Raw genomic sequence first — 17,764 nt, 5'->3', positions numbered from 1 at the left:
GCCTGTTGTGTGCATAATGCATTTCTCGGTACAGCGTGCATTTCCAATGTGCGTCGATTTATTTGTACATTCTATTTTAAGGTCTAGAGTTAAATATTTTGTAATAAAAGAATGAGTCTCTCTAAATCAACGAAGCGAACAACATCGCTCGCGCTTGTGTTTTCATTTTCTTAGTTTATTTTCCTTTGGTTTCTTGGGTGCATTTGTGATGAGACTAGGAGTCGTCTCATCATTTGGTGACCCCGACGTGATAGGCTCGCGGTTTCAAAAAAGAAATTTCTGTAGTTTATTCGTGTAGTGTAGTGACGTGTTGGGCTCGCATTTTTAAAAAAGAAAAGTGCTGTAGTCTATCCGTAATTTAGTAGCGAGATAAGCGCGTAGTAAAAAGTTACTACGTTGGATTTATCCGTTATTTTAACTAACGCAATAGGCGAGTAGTCAAAAGTGACTACGTTAGGTTTTTTGATGTTAGTTAGGTGAAAGGCCAACAGTCGAAAAAAAGGCAGTGTTGCGTCGATCACCAGTAAAGAATCGCGTTGTGAAAAAGTGTCTATGATATGATTCTAAAAGTTATAAAAACCAAGTGCAAAATAAGCTTTCATATAGAAAAGAGTAGTGTTTCTTTCTTAACATCGGATCCCTGTTTACATTGGTCCTTCGAGCCGGATCAGTGGCCGACACCAAAGATGTGGAAAGCTGACAATTTGCCTCACAGGGAGGAAATTGGGTCAGAAAGTGGTAATAGGTGAAGTCTTAATATCCAAGGGAGGATATTGTCCGTAGGGGAAGGGACATTCACCATGCTGCGGCAAAACGAGATGACGGCAAAAAATGAGGAAGAAGTGGGGAGGCTTCTTGGTCTCCTCATCTGGGCTATTGAGGAGATCAATGAAACCCAGTCTGAAGACTACCACGAAGAGATTTGTGAGTACGTCGAGACTCAACGGGCTGCAGCATCGAACCTGGCAGTTGAAAACAAAATGGTAAAGGAGAAAATGCTCCAACTGCTTACCAAGAAGGATGAGCTGGTGAAACAGGTTGTAAAAGAGATGGTCGGAAGGATGAAATTTCCCATAATACCCCTGTCATTGGAGGAACAAGAACGAAGGAAAACACAGAAAATAGACACCATGTACCAGGTGATAAGGAAATTGGATCGTAAAACGGCGAAATCAAGAGCCATGAATAGGATTCTTGAAATGGATCTGAAGAAAGCTGAGGAGGCTAAAGTAAGCCTTGAAGCCAGACTGAGCGCTCAGTGTGAGGTTATTCGAGACCTACACACTAAAGATGAAGAGGCCAAAGAGGAATTCCAAGACCTAAAAATGCAAGTAGATGAGCTTGCATCAAAATTGGATAAAGAGCGAATGAAACGCAAGGCCGCTGTGGCGACCACGAAGAAAATGGAAGCTAAGATTATGGCCATGGAGGAAGCCATGAAATCGTACAAAAGGCGAGACGGAATACGCAGTGAAGCTTGCCAAGACTCTTAATGAGCAAGCCAAGAATGCTTTGCGTGAGGCTGAGGAATCCAGGGAAGCTAAGGAAGAAGTAATAGCGGCTAACCTAGAGGCAGAACGCGCAGTCATGGCTTCGAGAGCAGAAAGGCTGAAATTAAAAGAAGAGTTGGCTGCCTCTGGGAGCGCACGTAGTAGAGATGAAAAAGGAGACGTGTTGAGTTGGAAAACAACATTCAGAATCTGCGTGAAGAACTTGCGTGCAAGGAGCAAAATCATTTTCGAAATATTAATGAAATACGCTCTCGTTGTCAAGTTGAAATAGATGAGATGGACGGTCGCATCTCTGAACAATACGAAGCCAGATTGCAAAAGTCTTCGGAAGTGATGCGTGAACAATACGAAGAATTACGTGCCTCACGTACACGTATTGATGATTTGAAAAGCTACATCCGAGAATTGGAATCTACAAATGCTGTATTGAATGGCCGCAATTGTGATTTGGAGAAATTGCTCGCCAATGAACGCAGACGTCATGCTTCTGATATTGCCAATGTGGAATCTGAATTACAATGGTGCCGTGATAAAATGGCACAACAGCATTTAGCATATCAGGATTTAATGGCTATCAAGGATTCATTGGATTTCGAAGTTGCTGCCTACGAGAAACTATTGTGTGGCAGTGAAAAGGATGACATCGACATTTCTGAATGTGAACCGAAGGCTGAATTTTTCAAGGGACCCAAGAAAGGTACCAATGAAGTGCAAACCGTTGGCAGGCGAGTTAAATGTAAAATTCGCTTAGAAAGAATCGATGGTGGTGCTCCCGCTACCATGTCTCAATGGTATGCAACGAGTGCAGCACATGAACCAGCCAACATTGTTATGAAGTCACTAAAAGGGCTGTGTGGCGAAATCATAAAGAGGTCGCCGTGTAATGCCGTTGTTCAAGAAGCTGGCGGTGCAGATGGTATCAAGCGCACAGTTATACGTCGTGTATCATATCATGATGCTACCGGAACCGGTGCCAGAGTTGTCTCCAAAACGGGTCCAGTTATGAAGAAAGATTTATTGGAAAGCAGTATCCTACAAAAATAAATGGGATATACAAAAAGTTTCATCGATGGAAGAAAGATCCACGTCATCATAGCTGGTTGCTGAAGGTGTTGGGTGTTATCACCTAGACATAAGTTCTTATAATTCTCTATATTTTATGATTAATTTAGAACCTAAGTAATGCCTTCAGCAGTTCGAAAATATAATACATAAAAATATTATGTTAATGATAATATCTCTATTTTGTAACATATTTACATAGTTGTTAAAAGATTAGAATACTTTGAAGCCAGAAAATATTTTGTGTAAATGAAGTCAGATAAATAGCCGATCAAGAAGGTGTTCAATGACGGACCTGCAATAATTGTTAAAAGATTAGGATCTTTTCACGGCGGGGAGTATGGACAAATTTGTACAATTGTTTTATCTGTCTTGGTAGTTTTCTATTTAGCGACGCATTAGGTCATTTTGTGATTAGGGTTTACGTCTATTTAAAGATAAGACTGGCAGCAATAAATTGTGTAGTTTTATTACCCACGAAGCATTATGCCTGCTGTGCATAATGCATTTCTCGGTACAGCGTGCATTTCTAATGTGCGTCGATTTATTTGTACTTTCTATTTTAAGGTCTAGAGTTAAATATTTTGTAATAAAAGAATGAGTCTCTCTAAATCAACGAAGCGAACAACATCGCTCGCGCGTGTGTTTTCATTTTCTTAGTTTATTCTCCATTGGTTTCTTGGGTGCATTTGTGATGAGACTAGGAGTCGTCTCATCATCATCATTAGGTGATTCCGACGTGATAGCCGCACTGTTATAGCTTAAATTCATCGGAACAGTATGAAAGAAGGTGGGTAGAAAAGAAATAAGAGTATGCCTTGAATAGCTTGGAAACTGAAATAATTACTCTGGTTCCATGTGGAGAAAGTCACAGTGAAATATACGATATTGAATTGGCAAAAATGCTACCCAAAATTCACTATTCAACATGCGAATATATAAGAATTATTTTCGGGCAGTGTTAAAAATATAACAATATTAAATATCCATAGGGCATTAGGAATTTATTTATAATCAGAAAAATGAAATTTATTTATATTATAATTGTCGATTATAATTTGTCTATTTTATCGAATTCACCATTTGGTGATTCCGACGTGATAGCCGCACTGTTATAGCTTAAATTCATCGGAACAGTATGAAAGAAGGTGGGTAGAAAGGAAATAAGAGCATGCCTTGAATAGCTTAGAGACTGAGATAATTACTCTCGTTCCAAGTGAAGAAGGCCAGAGTGAAATATACGATATTGAATTGGCAAAAATGCTACCCAAAATTCTCTATTCAACATTCGAATATATAAGAATTATTGTTGGGAAATGTTAAAAATATAACAATATTAAATATCCACAAGGCATTAAGAATTTATTTACAATCAGAAAAATGAAATTTATTGTTATTATTATTGTCGACCATAATTTGTCTATTTTATCGAATTCATCATTTGGTGACTCCAAAGTGATAGCCGCGCTGTTATAGCTTAAATTCATCGGAACAGTGTGAAAGAATGTGGGTTAATAAGGAGTTTAGGATATGAATAAGTTAGAATCTGAGATCATTACTCTGATTCCACGTGCAGAAGGTCAGGATGAAATATACGATATTGAATTGGCAAAAATGCTACCCAATATTCTCTATTCAACATTCGAATATATAAGAATTATTGTTGGGAAATGTTAAAAATATAACAATATTAAATATCCACAAGGCATTAAGAATTTATTTACAATCAGAAAAATGAAATTTATTGTTATTATTATTGTCGACCATAATTTGTCTATTTTATCGAATTCATCATTTGGTGACTCCAAAGTGATAGCCGCGCTGTTATAGCTTAAATTCATCGGAACAGTGTGAAAGAATGTGGGTTAATAAGGAGTTTAGAATATGAATATTAAAAATATCTATCTATATATATATAAAATTCTCCTGTCACGGTGTTCGGCTTTGAACTCCTCCGAAACGGCTGGACCGAATTTGATGAAATTTTGTATGTGGAGTTTGTAGGTCTGAGAATAGGTTTTTAACTACTTTTTATAGTGGTCAGTGGAGTGTCCAGGGTACCTCCCCCACAAAACTTTTTAAGAAATCGTGAAATTAAAGTTATTTTTGAACGTTTTGTTTAAAAAACGTTTGCAATAATATGATTTTTACTGTCTTGATCTTGAATGGTCATCTCGGAAATGGAATATCGCGGTCAACCCAATTTTTCAAAAATGTATAATTGTAGATAATATCCTTAATTTTAGTAAGCGTGACTATAAAAACGCTTTTAACCGGGGCTCCAATAGGTGGGAAAGCGCGATCAATTCCACATTTTAGAATACAGTACAACACCGATAATGTGCATTGGTCACAAAAACGACGGGCCAACAATGCGGTTCGAAAATCTAGAGTGATCAATATTTAACTGATAAATTGTAAATAGATTACAAAGGCTTACACGGAAATCCAAAACGGCGGAACCGGGTCAGCTAGTAATCATATAAAATTCCATAAGGGTTTCATAAAGAATTTATAATCAGCAAAATTAAATTAATTTTCATTATAATTGTCGATCATGACTTGTCTATTTTATCGAATTCATCATTTGGTGACTCCGAAGTGGAAGGCGCGCTGTTATGCATAGCTTAAATGCATCGGAACTGTATGAAGGAAGGCAGTTAATAAGAAATGTAGAGTGCACCTTAGTATTTAGTGGGTTTAGTTGGACATTGGGAAGTATATTAACCTCTCATTATAAATAGTTAAAAATTGTTAGTCATTTATACATAAAATTATTTTTTAAATAATAGTTTTAGTTCTGTAATGATCTGACTTATTTTTAATAAAGTACTTATATTACATCTTTTATCTTATATTTATCGGAAAATTGTTAATTATTTACTTTTATGACAATCTTACCATATTCAATTAGAAATAGTGATGCTATTGGCATAATTATGAAGAAAATGTTGACTTTGGAGCTGGATAATACTTTGTCGTAAAGTCCATCATTCTGCAAGCTGCATCAGGGAACCTCTTCATAATTATTTGGTACATAAAGCGGTTCTTTGATCTCCTGATAGACTAAAATATACAGCTCATTATAATAATGTAGACACTTCGATGCAGGTTGATCTGTACTGATCAAGAGATAGACTGTTGGGGTGCAAATAATTTCCATTGAAAGGCTATTATTGTGTATTTCCTAGACATTTGTATGTGGCTTATCTGAGCAGGGTACAGGTGTACAGAAATTAGGCCAATGCTGATCTGAGTATGGCTTATCTGAGTATTGTACAGGCGAACAGAAATTAGGCCAATGCTGAAATGAAAAAAATAATATTTATTATTTAAGCAAAAAGGAAATTTGATCGGCACACTTACCAAAAGCTGATGCATACATTACTATACAGCTAGCTAATCGAAGCCGAATGCTTTAATAAATGGCAGTGGATTCGGGATTATTTTGTCGATTAGTATGGTGTCCACTTCATATTTTATACACTAAGCAGCCATAGCAGCAGGAAGTATGGATAATTTAATTTAAATTCCCTTTGACTTTGGAATTATGTTTTTACATAGTTAATGTTGTCCATAACATAGTGCTGATATTCCAGAGGAGCTGTTACAAATAGGCTGAAATCCACAGCTCATGTGCCCAGGTAGTAGTCCCTTCGAATTGGCTTTGGCGTTTAGGTAAGTGGGCCTAATGTTCTTCAATTTGCTGGAGCTGTAAACCAATAAAAATTATTATTAAGCAATCCAGGTAACGATTTGGAGAAAATAGCATTCTCAAATTGGACTATGTAATATCAATGATTTAGAAAAAGGTGTTTCATCTTCAGAGAGAAATTTAACAACTTCAACAATTTAAAAATAAGACAATGAATGAATTTCATTGTCAAATATTTTTGCTGGTATCTGTCTCAAAAAATATGTGTTAGACTTTTGAATGTCAGTTATAGTTTTGTGAAATAAATTACCACCCCCCATTTTTGATTATAGGTTGAATATGTATTAGACTTTTGAATGTCAGTTATAGTTTTGTGAAATAAATTACCACCCCCCATTTTTGATTATAGCTTGATTTGGCTTTGAGAAGCGCTGAGTAATCCAAGGTTTGGCTGCCAATGTTCCATCATTTCCAAGAATATTCGACAAAGCTTAGGTGATTCAGTTAATGTTAAAGCTTTTAATATTTTATCAGCACGATTATTTGACGAATACAATCCGACCAGCATCATCAAGCAGCAAGATATTTAGTAGGGTCCGAACTTTAATTTATAAATTGAAAGAAAAATCGCTAGGACTATCATCGATGAAAATTTCAAAACCAAGTCTCAAACAGCCCTTAAACGAACATTTTGAACTTTTGTGAGGAATTTTGTATTGTAATTTGGACCAATCGATTATCGTGCGCCCCATTTGGCGAAAACGGTACTTGTTGGGAGGGAAAATAATGTTGTAGTTAAATTAATTAAAGATTTCCAAACTGTTGGTATCCAATACTAACGAAAAAGACGAAGATACCACAGTTGCAATTCCAGAATATGGCGTTTAGTGTATACCGCCCATACCAGGTACAGACAGCTGTAAACAGGTTGAAGAATAATAAGGACGCAGGAGCGATGGCTTACCAACCGAGTTGCTTAAGACTGGAGGCGACACGCTGATAAGGTGTATGCGTCAGTTAGCCCCATCTGGCAGGAAGGGCGCGTACCCGACGATTGCAACCCGATTATTCTATGTCCCGTTCACAAGAAGGGAGATAAGACTGTGTGTGCTCCAATTACGGGGGCATAAGTCTGCTCCCTATTGCATATAAAATAGTATCTGGCATATTGTGTGAACAACTAAAGTCAATGGTCGATGAAATACTTGAACCATGTCAGAGCGGCTTTAGACCGGGCAAATCCATCAATCCAAAAGACCCAAGAAATGTAGATCTGAACTTACATTACTTTTTTCGACTATAAAGCAGCCTTCAACAGCCCTATACGTTCAAAGTTATTTCAAACCATTTCTGATTTTGGTATCCCCACAAAGCTTATCCGGCTTTATAAGATGACAACAACTTATGCGAGGTCTTCATTTAAAATAGGAAAGAACCAGACTGATCAACACCTACCACCTTTTTGTCGATTATAAGGCAGCCTTCAACAGACCCCTACGCCCAAAGGTAGTCCAAACCGTGCCTGAATTTGGTATCCCCGCAAAGCTCATCCGGCTTTGTAAAATAACTTTAACTGACACGAGGTACTCTGTTAAAATAGGAAAGAACCTCTCCGAAGAGTTTGGTATCAAAAGATAAGAGATCACATCCTGTTGGAAAAGGTTATACGAGATGCGAAGGTAAAGGAAGGAAATGATACCTTTGCAAAAGTGGAAAGCGAATCTGCATAAGTCGGTATGGTAGTAAAGGGCGATAAAACCTAGTTGGTGGTAACGACGCGTAAAACGTTCTCAGAACTTGCACCAACTGTGATTGGAAGCTGGATATCACGGTAGAGTCGCACGGCGAAAGCCATACACATCACTAGTGTACAGGTCTTGTATCAGTTAGAGATTGAGATAATGACTAAGGTTCCAAGGAAAATTATAGTTAAATAATGGAAAGAAGGAAAAATTACTCTAAATATTGGAAAAGTAGAGGTCTGGACGGGCAAATCAGGTAATCACACCTTCTTAGGCATGAATTTTTTAAATTCTTTTTGGTAGTGAATTTTTAAACAATATTCTTAAAGAATATTTTTCTCATGGACAATCAGACCTTTTTAGGAGTGGGTTCTTTGGCTTGGCTTATACAATTTTTTTTTTTTTCATGGGCAATCAGATCTTTGGCTTGGATTTTTAAAGAATATTTTTTTCGTGGACAATCAGACCTTCTTTGGCGTGGATTTTTAAAGAATATTTTTCCACGGACAATCAGATCTTTAAAGAATTTTTGTTCCTTCTTAGGCGTGTTTTTTTAATCAATTAGAGCTTCTGAGGCGTGGATTTTTAAAGAATATTTTTTCAGGGACAATCAAACCATCTTTGGCTTGGATTTTTAACCAATATTTTTTCATGGATAGCTAGACCTTCTTAGGCGTGGATTTTTAAAGAATATTTTTTCAGGGACAATCAAACCATCTTTGGCTTGGATTTTTAACCAATATTTTTTCATGGATAGCTAGACCTTCTTAGGCGTGGATTTTTAAAGAATATTTTTTTCGTGGACAATCAGATCTTTAAAGATTTTTTTTGCATGGACAATCAGACCTTCCTAGGCGTGGATTTTTAAAAGAATATTTTCCTCATGGAAATCGGACCTTCTTAGGTGTGGATTTTTAAACGATTTTTTTCATGAAATCAGACCATTTTTGGTTTGGATTGTTAAAGTATTTATTTCATGTAATCCGACCTTCTTAGGCGTGGATTTTTAAAAGAATATTTTCCTCATGGAAATCGGGCCTTCTTAGGTGTGGATTTTCAAACGATTTTTTCTTGAAATCAGACCATTTTTGGTTTGGATTGTTAAAGTATTTTTTTCATGGAATCCGACCTTCTTAGTCGTGGATTTTTAACGAATATTTTTTCATGGATAATCACATCTTTAAAGAATTTTTTTTCATGGACAATCAATCAAACCTTCTTAGGCGTGGATTTTTAAAGATTTTTTTGCGAGGACAATCAGACGTTTGGCTTAGATTTTTAAAGAATATTGTTTCATGGAAAATCAGACATTCTAGGCGTAGATTTTTAAAGAATATTTTTTTCGTGGACAATCAGACCTTCTTTGGCTTGGATTTTAAACGAATATTTTTCATGGATAATAAAACCTTCTTAGGCGTGGATTTTTAAACGTATAATTATTCGTGGACAGTCAGAGCTTCTTAGGCGTGGATTTTTAAACGTATATTTATTCGTGGACAGTCAGAGCTTCTTAGGCGTGGATTTTTAAAGAAAACATTTTAAATAGACGATTTGGCCTACTTAGGCTTGGATTTTTAAAGAAGAAATTTTTAATGGACAATTTGACCTTCTTAGGCGAGGATTTTTAAACAATATTTTTTTCAATGACAATCAGACCTTCTTTGGCGCGGATTTTTAAAGAAGAAAATTTTAATGGACAATTTGACTTTCTTAGGTGAGGATTTTTAAACAATATTTTTTTCAATCACAATCAAACCTTGTTTGGCTTGGATTTTTAAAGAATATTTTCTTAACGGACAATCAGACCTTCATTGGCTTTTTTTTTAAAACAATATTTTTTTCACTGACAATCAGACCTTTTTAGGAAAGCCTGGAAATAATTTCGATTTCATTTGTTGTTTTTTTTTTTTTTGGGACAAAAACAAGGTATTTCTATTTGGAATAAAGGAAGGTAAAATAGTTTGAAGAAGAGCAGGAATGGCACTTGAATTCCAGTAGCTAAAGATTGTATTAAATGTAATATATAAATTGATTTTCAAATGAACATACCTTGGAAATCAGCATAAAAACTTGTCTATAAAGACCCATTTTTTACTGATGTTTATTTTTGTGGATAGAATTGCTGCATGTGCGGAAAAATCCGTGGTCTTTTCCTTCAAATTCATATTGCAATAATTTAAAGCTTCATAATTTCATATGAGAATCCAAGAGATTGTGGATTAATTTTCACACTTGATTTTCCCAATTATTCGAATATTGCACTGTTGAGATTTATTTTTTCACTTTTTTTTAATTTATATTTTCACATGACAAATCATAATTTTCTTTCCCAAAACATCTAAACGTTCGACACGTTGAATACACTTTTTTTCAAAATATATTTTTTTATTTTTATAGCGCACTTTGTATTTTGTAACAACTCTTTTGCCTGTCATTGAACAACTGATTGCAGAGAACAAATCTTCTCCCCTGCATGGTTAGTAGAAATGTCTTATCAGCAGGACATTGTCTAGCTAGGTAGAAACTATATTTAAATTCCTCTATCGTCCTTATCTACCTGCAGTTTATGACCGTTGATACTTGTTACATGGTGAGGAAAAAATGTGTAGTTGGGATAATTTGTAGTCATAAAAGATTGGTGATTTACTTGGAAATTCCACACAACTATTACAATGTCCATGTGTGGGCAATAAGAAGTATAACGTGGCGACAGGACTTTTGACAATAAATATTACTTGTGTATGTTTTAGGTAACCATTTACGCTGTTTTAATTATAAGAAGTGGACAGAATTGTAAAAGGAAGTGTTTGCTAAGAAATTTAAAATAAGATAAAGTCGTGACCTAGAAACCAAACGCAATAGTTCCATTTTTCCTGCAACAACAATTTTAAAAAATGTACTACATGAACTTTACATAATATATGGGAAATACACGTTCTTGGTCCGATAGTTAAAACAATATTTTTTTTTTTAATTTATACGTTTTTCGTCTGTTAGTAAAAAAATATTCTTTAAAATATCCACGTCTTTGGTCTGCGTTGGCTTGGCCATGTCAGCAGGATGGATAAAGATGCCCCCGCCAAAAAAGCATTTGAATACGAGCCACTCGACGGTATACGCCCCAAGGGAAGGCCAAAACTCCGATGGAAGGACCAAGTTGAAGAAGATATCACAAAACATGGCATCCAAAATTAGAGAAGTAAAGTAAAAGATCGGTGCGTTTGGAAATCTATTCTTAGTTCGGCTTATGGAACAAGACGTTCTGTTTAATATAAAAGCCATCTAAGAAGAGAGAGTCAAAAACATATTTTTTAAAAAATCCAAGATTATGGTCTGATAGTCAAAAAAATATTCTTTAAAAAATTCATGTTTCTGGTCTGATAATCAAAAAAAAAATATTCTTTAAAAAATCCATATTTTTTGAAAAAATTCACGTTCTTGATCTGATAGTCAAAAAATATTCTTTACAAAATTCACGTTTTTGGTCCGATAGTCAAATTTTTCTTTTTTTAATCCACGTTTTTGGTCTGATAGTATAAAATAATATTCTTTAAAAAATACACGTTTTTGGTCTGATAGTCAAAAAAATATTCTTTAAAAATCCACGTTTTTGTTCTGATAGTCAAAAAATATTCTTTAAAAATCCACGTTTTTGTTCTGATAGTAAAATGAATATTCTTTAAATAATTCCCGTCTTTGTTCTGATAGTCAAAAAATATTCTTTAAAAATTCCACGTTTTTGGTCTGATAGTCACAAAAATATTCTTTAAAAAATTCACATTTTTTGTTCTGATAGTCAAAAAACATTCTCGTTATTATTTCAAAAATCCACGTTTTTGGTTTTATAGCCAAAAAATATATTATGAAAAAATTAAAAAATATATTAAGAAAAAATTTTAAAAAATCCAGTCTAAAGACCCTAAAATTTTTTTTAATAAACACCCTGGCAAAAAATATTTTTTTAAATAAAATAATATTAAAATAAAACAAGTAAAAAAGTATCAGTCGGCTTTGCCGACAGAGATATACCCTCAGCCTATGTGAATTGGGACTTTCAACTTGCCGACAAAAATGTGGATTAGGATTAAAGTTCAAAAGTTTTGCGGAGGAGGGAATGGACCGACATAGTGCATTACGGAAGTGGATCTTATTTTGAGAGTCATATCTTTTCGATATATATCGCGCCCATTAGACATTTCAGTGGGTTATCGTACACCAGTATGCCAGGAAGCATGGACTATGCCAGGAAGCACGGAAAACATAATATGGCTGTAAACAGGACCACAAAAACCATCATCGGAATAACTTTGCAAAGGATCTCCGAACAGACTGCACTTGGACACAAATGTTGAACTTTTGTGGGGGAGGTATCCTAAGGAGAGGACCGATATGGGCCATTTTAGAAGTTAAACTAAGTTTGGACAAAATATGACGAAGGCCAATTTTTTAAGCAAATCGGTTTATCAGTTCGAGAGTTATTGTGCTCTCCAACTACTACATTTGGTGCCATAGGGGGTTTACAACTTTCGGGCTGTTTTCCCAAGAAGTATGCTCTTGTCACTGAAAAAAACTTTTACCGTCGGTATTGAGGCAGCGAATGCAAGTTGCTTCAACAAAAATTAAAGTGATTCGAGAGCAGGTCTTAGGAATGGGCAAATGTAGTCCATATTCAAACCTGATCTATATCTGGTAGATATATTAGGATGCGTAAAGTATGGACCAAATCGGTCACTCCCTTCAAGAGTTATCGTGCGCAAAATTTTTCAGAACATTTTTGAACTTTTGTGGAGGAGGTACCGGAAGGAGTGGATCGATATGGCTTATCTTCGAACTTACACTAAGTTTGGGGAAATATTATGAAGGCCAAATTTTGGATCGAATCGGCAGATCCGTTCGAGAGTTGTCTTGCGCTCCAACCGCTACACAAGGTGTCATAGGGGTTTTTTGAACCTTTCAGGCTATTTGCTCAGGAAGTATGGTTTTGCCATTAATGAAACTTGTACCGCCGTATGGGGGACCGTGAATACAAGTTGTTACAACAAAAACCAAAACGATTCGAGAGCAGGTCCTAAACTGAACTTTTCCGAAATTTTGTGTGGGAGGTACCCGAAGGAGTGGACCGATTGAGTCCATATTAAAACCTTATCTAAGTCTGGTACACATTTCACGATGGGCAAAGTATGGACCAAATCGGTTACTCCCTTCAAGAGTTATCGTGCGCACAAATTTTCCGAACATTTTCGAACTTTTGTGGGGGAGGTACCGGAAGGAGTGGACCGATATAGCCCATCTTAGAACTTAAACTAAGTTTGGGTAAAATATTACGAAAGCCAAAATTTGAACCGAATCGGTTTATCCGTTCGAGAGTTATCGTGCGCTCCAGCCAGCCAGACAGACAGACAGACGGACATTGCTCAATCGACTCCAAATTGTCTGAAACACATTTCGTCCAAACATACTTGGGGTCTAAAACCATTATTTCGATGAGGCACATTTTGCCCGTATGAAAGTGTATATACCCTTCATAGCCTAAAGGCTGAGGGTATAAAAATATTCTTTAAAAATCCACGCCTTTGGTCTGATAAAAAATATTCTTTAAAAAATCCACGTTTTTGGTCTGATAAAAATAAAAAAATCCTTTAAAAATCCATGTTTTTATTCTGAGAGTCAAACAGATATTCTTAAAAAATCCACGTTTTTGTTCTCATAGTCAGAAAAATATTTTTTTTTCAAAAATTCAAGTTTTTGGCCTGATATTAAAAAAAATCTTAAAAAAAATCCACGTTTTTGTTCTCACAGTCAGACAATTTTTTTTTAACAATACACGTTTTTGGCCTGATATTAAAAAAAAAAAATCTTAACAAAAACCAGGTTTTTGGTCTGATAGTCCAATAGACAAAAAAGTATTCTTAAAAAAAACACGTTTTTGGCCTGATAGAAAAAAAAACATATTCTGTAAAAATCCACATTTTTGGTCTGATAGTAAAAAAATTAAAAAAATATACTTTAAAAAAATCCACGTTCTAGGTCTGATAGTCCAAAATTATTTTTTTAATAAATCCACGTCTTTCGACTGTCGATGAAAAACATGCTTTAAAAATCTACAAAGACAACCCTTAAAAAATATTTAAAAGAACAATCTACACTGATGACCCTAAAGATATTTTTTTAAAATTCCACGTTGATAACTCTAAAATATAGTTTTCAAAAATCCTGGCAAAAAATATATTTTAAACATTTACACTTATGACCCCCAAAAAATATATTTTAAAAAACCAATCCCTCAAAATTATTTAAAAAATCCAGAGAAAACTATTTTTTAAGTAAAATAATATTAAAATAAAAAAAAAATATTTTTAGAATAAATTTTTTTTAAAAAATCCGCTGATAACTTACGACGCTGATGACCTTAAAGAATATTTTTTTAAATACAAACTGTTTTTTAAAAATCCAAAAACTTTGTAAAGATCCGGAATTTTTTATAAATCCACGCTGATGACCCTTTAAAATATTTTTTTATAAATCCACCTGATGACCCTTAAAAATAATATTTTTATAAATCCACCTGATGACCCTTAAAAATAATATTTTTATAAATCCAAGTTGATGACCCTTAAAAATAATATTTTTATAAATCCACGCTGCTGACCCTTAAAAATAATATTTTTATAAATCCACGCTGCTGACCCTTAAAAATAATATTTTTATAAATCCACGCTGCTGATCCTTAAAAATAATATTTTTACAAAACCACGCTGCTGACCCTTAAAAATAATATTTTTATAAATCCACGATGCTGACCCTTAAAAATAATATTTTCATAAATCCACGCTGATGGCCCTTAAAAATAATATTTTTATAAATCCACGCTGATGACCCTTAAAAATATGACCCTTAAAAATAATATTTTTAAAAATCCACGCTGTTGACCCTTAAAAATATTTTCTTTTTATAAATCCACATTGATGACCTTAAAATATATTTTTATAAATCCACGCTGATGACCCATATATTTTTTTGATAAATCCTCACTGATGACCCATATATTTTTTTTGATAAATCCTCACTGACCCTTAAAAATATTTTTTTTATAAATGTACCCACGCTGACGACTCTTAAAAATATTTTTTTTATAAATGTACACACGCTGATGACTCTTAAAAATATTTTTTTTATAAATGTACCCACGCTGATGACTCTTAAAAATATTTTATTTTGTAAATCCACGCTGATGACCCTTTAAAATATTTTCTTAGAAATCAACACTAATGACCCTTAAAAATATTTTTTTTTATAAATCCACGCCGATGACCCTTAAAAATATTTTTTTTTATAAATCCACGCCGATGACCCTTAAAAATATTTTTTTATAAATCCACGCTGATGACCCTTAAAAATATGTTTCATAAATCCACGCTGTTGACCCTTAAAAATAGTTTTTTTTATAAATCCACATTGATGACCTTAAAATATATTTTTATAAATCCACGCTGATGACCCATATATTTTTTTGATAAATCCTCACTGATGACCCATATATTTTTTTTGATAAATCCTCACTGATGACCCTTAAAAATATTTTTTTTTATAAATGTACCCACGCTGACGACTCTTAAAAATATTTTTTTTATAAATGTACACACGCTGATGACTCTTAAAAATATTTTTTTTATAAATGTACCCGCGCTGATGACTCTTAAAAATATTTTATTTTGTAAATCCACGCTGATGACCCTTTAAAATATTTTCTTAGAAATCAACACTAATGACCCTTAAAAATATTTATTTTTATAAATCCACGCCGATGACCCTTAAAAATATTTTTTTATAAATCCACGCTGATGACCCTTAAAAATATGTTTCATAAATCCACGCTGTTGACCCTTAAAAATAGTTTTTTTTTTATAAATCCACATTGATGATCTTAAAATATATTTGTTATAAATCCACGCTGATGACCCTTAAAAATAATATTTTTATAAATCCACGCTGATGACCCTTAAAAATAATATTTTTATAAATCCACGCTGATGACCCTTACAAATAATATTTTTACAAAACCCACGCTGATGACCCTTAAAAATAATGTTTTTAAAAATCCACGCTGATGACCCTTAAAAATATAATTTCATAAATCCACGCAGATGGCCCTTACATTTTTTTTAAAAATCCACGCTGATGACCCTTAAAAATATATTTTCATAAATCCACGCGGATGGCCTTTACAAATATTTTTTTTTAAAAATCCCCGCAGATGGCCTTTACAAATATTTTTTTTAAAAATCCACGCTGATGACCGTTAAAAAAATATTTTTTTATAAGTCCACGCTGATGACCGTTAAAAATATATTTTTTTATAAGTCCACGCTGATGACCCTTAAAAATAATATATTTTATAAATCCACGCTGATGACCCTCAAAAATAATATTTTTAAAAATCCACGCTGATGTCCCTTAAAAATATCTTTTATAAATCTACGCTGCTGACCCCTAAATTTTTTTTATAAGTCCACGCTGAGGACCCTTAAAAATATTTTTTTATAAATCACGCTGATGACCCTTAAACATATTTTTTTATAAATCCACGCTGAGGACCCTTGAAAATATGTTTTTTTAAATCCACGCTGAGGACCCTCCAAAATATTTTTTTTAAAAAACCCACGCTGATGACCCTCTGAAATATTTTTTTTATAAATCCATGCTGATGGCCCTGATGAGACCCAGAAAAAATGTTCTTTAAAAAATTCACACTTAACTAACCCTTTAAAAAGCCTGTTTTATTGGTGTAATGGTCTTAAAGGTATGACCCCCACTTGCAAATTTCAGAAAGTCGAAAAAAAATATGAAACATGGCTTTGATTGGACTTTCCAACTGGGGGCATTTCTTAAAAAAACCACCTGTTTTAATCTATAGGCAATGAATAATTTTTTTCTTTTTAAATTGAAATTTTTAGAACATAGCCAAAATTATAAAGATAATGTCATATCAAAATTCATTTATTAAACATTTCTAGATGATTCAGTATAACAAATTTATTTCAAATATAATTTTGTCTTGCTGTGTCTTTAATTAAAAATTTCAGACATGTATATTTTAAAAATCTACACTGATGACTCCCGAAATATATTTTTTTTTAAAAACCCATGCCTTAAAATTATTTAAAAAAATCCAGACAAAAATATTTTTTTAAATAAAATAATATTAAAATAAAAAAAATGGAAAACAATTTCAAAAATCCGCTGATACCTTACGACGCTGATGACCCTTAAAAATAGATTATTACAAATCCATGCTGATGACCATTAAAAATATTTTTTTTTATAAATCCACACTGATGACCTTAAAATATATTTTTTATAAATCCACGCTGATGACTCATAAATTTTTTTGATAAATCCACACTGATGACTCTTAAAAATATTTTTTTTATAAATCCACCGTTAAAAATATTCTATAAATCCACGCTGTTGACCCTTAAAAATATTTTTTTAAATCCACGCTGATAACCCTTAAAATATTTTTTCTTAATCCACGCTGATGACCCTTAAAAATATTTTTTAAATCCACGCTGATGACCCTTAAAAATATTTTTTCTTAATCCACGCTGATGACCCTTAAAATATATACATATATCTTTTATAAATCCACGCTGATGGCCTTAAAAACATTTTTTTTATAAATCCACGCTGATGGCCTTAAAAACATTTTTTTTATAAATCCACGCTGATGACCCTTAAAAATTATTTTTTATACATCCACGCTGATGACCCTTAAAATATTTTTTATAAATCCA

General features: G+C 33.6%; 1 protein-coding gene across 1 annotated transcript; it reads left to right on the top strand.

Moving 5' to 3' along the window:
• The first annotated feature begins 1,787 nt into the window (after nt 1-1,787).
• Nucleotides 1,788-2,555, top strand: LOC141392093 (lamin Dm0-like). The gene has a single exon (XM_073965050.1). It carries the CDS (start codon nt 1,788-1,790, stop codon nt 2,553-2,555), a length of 768 nt encoding a protein of 255 aa, XP_073821151.1.
• The last annotated feature ends 15,209 nt before the right edge of the window (nt 2,556-17,764 follow it).

Source organism: Musca autumnalis, unplaced genomic scaffold, assembly GCF_047663935.1.
Source record: "Musca autumnalis isolate F117 unplaced genomic scaffold, ASM4766393v1 scaffold_2, whole genome shotgun sequence".
NCBI classification, from domain to species: Eukaryota; Metazoa; Arthropoda; class Insecta; order Diptera; family Muscidae; genus Musca; species Musca autumnalis.
The sequence above is the reverse complement of the archived record's forward strand: the minus strand, read 5'-3'. Positions and strand labels throughout refer to the sequence as shown.

Coding starts and splice junctions, on each gene's coding strand:
- LOC141392093 (XM_073965050.1), top strand. CDS start 1,788: ATGGACGGTCGCATCTCTGAACAATACGAAGCCAGATTGCAAAAGTCT.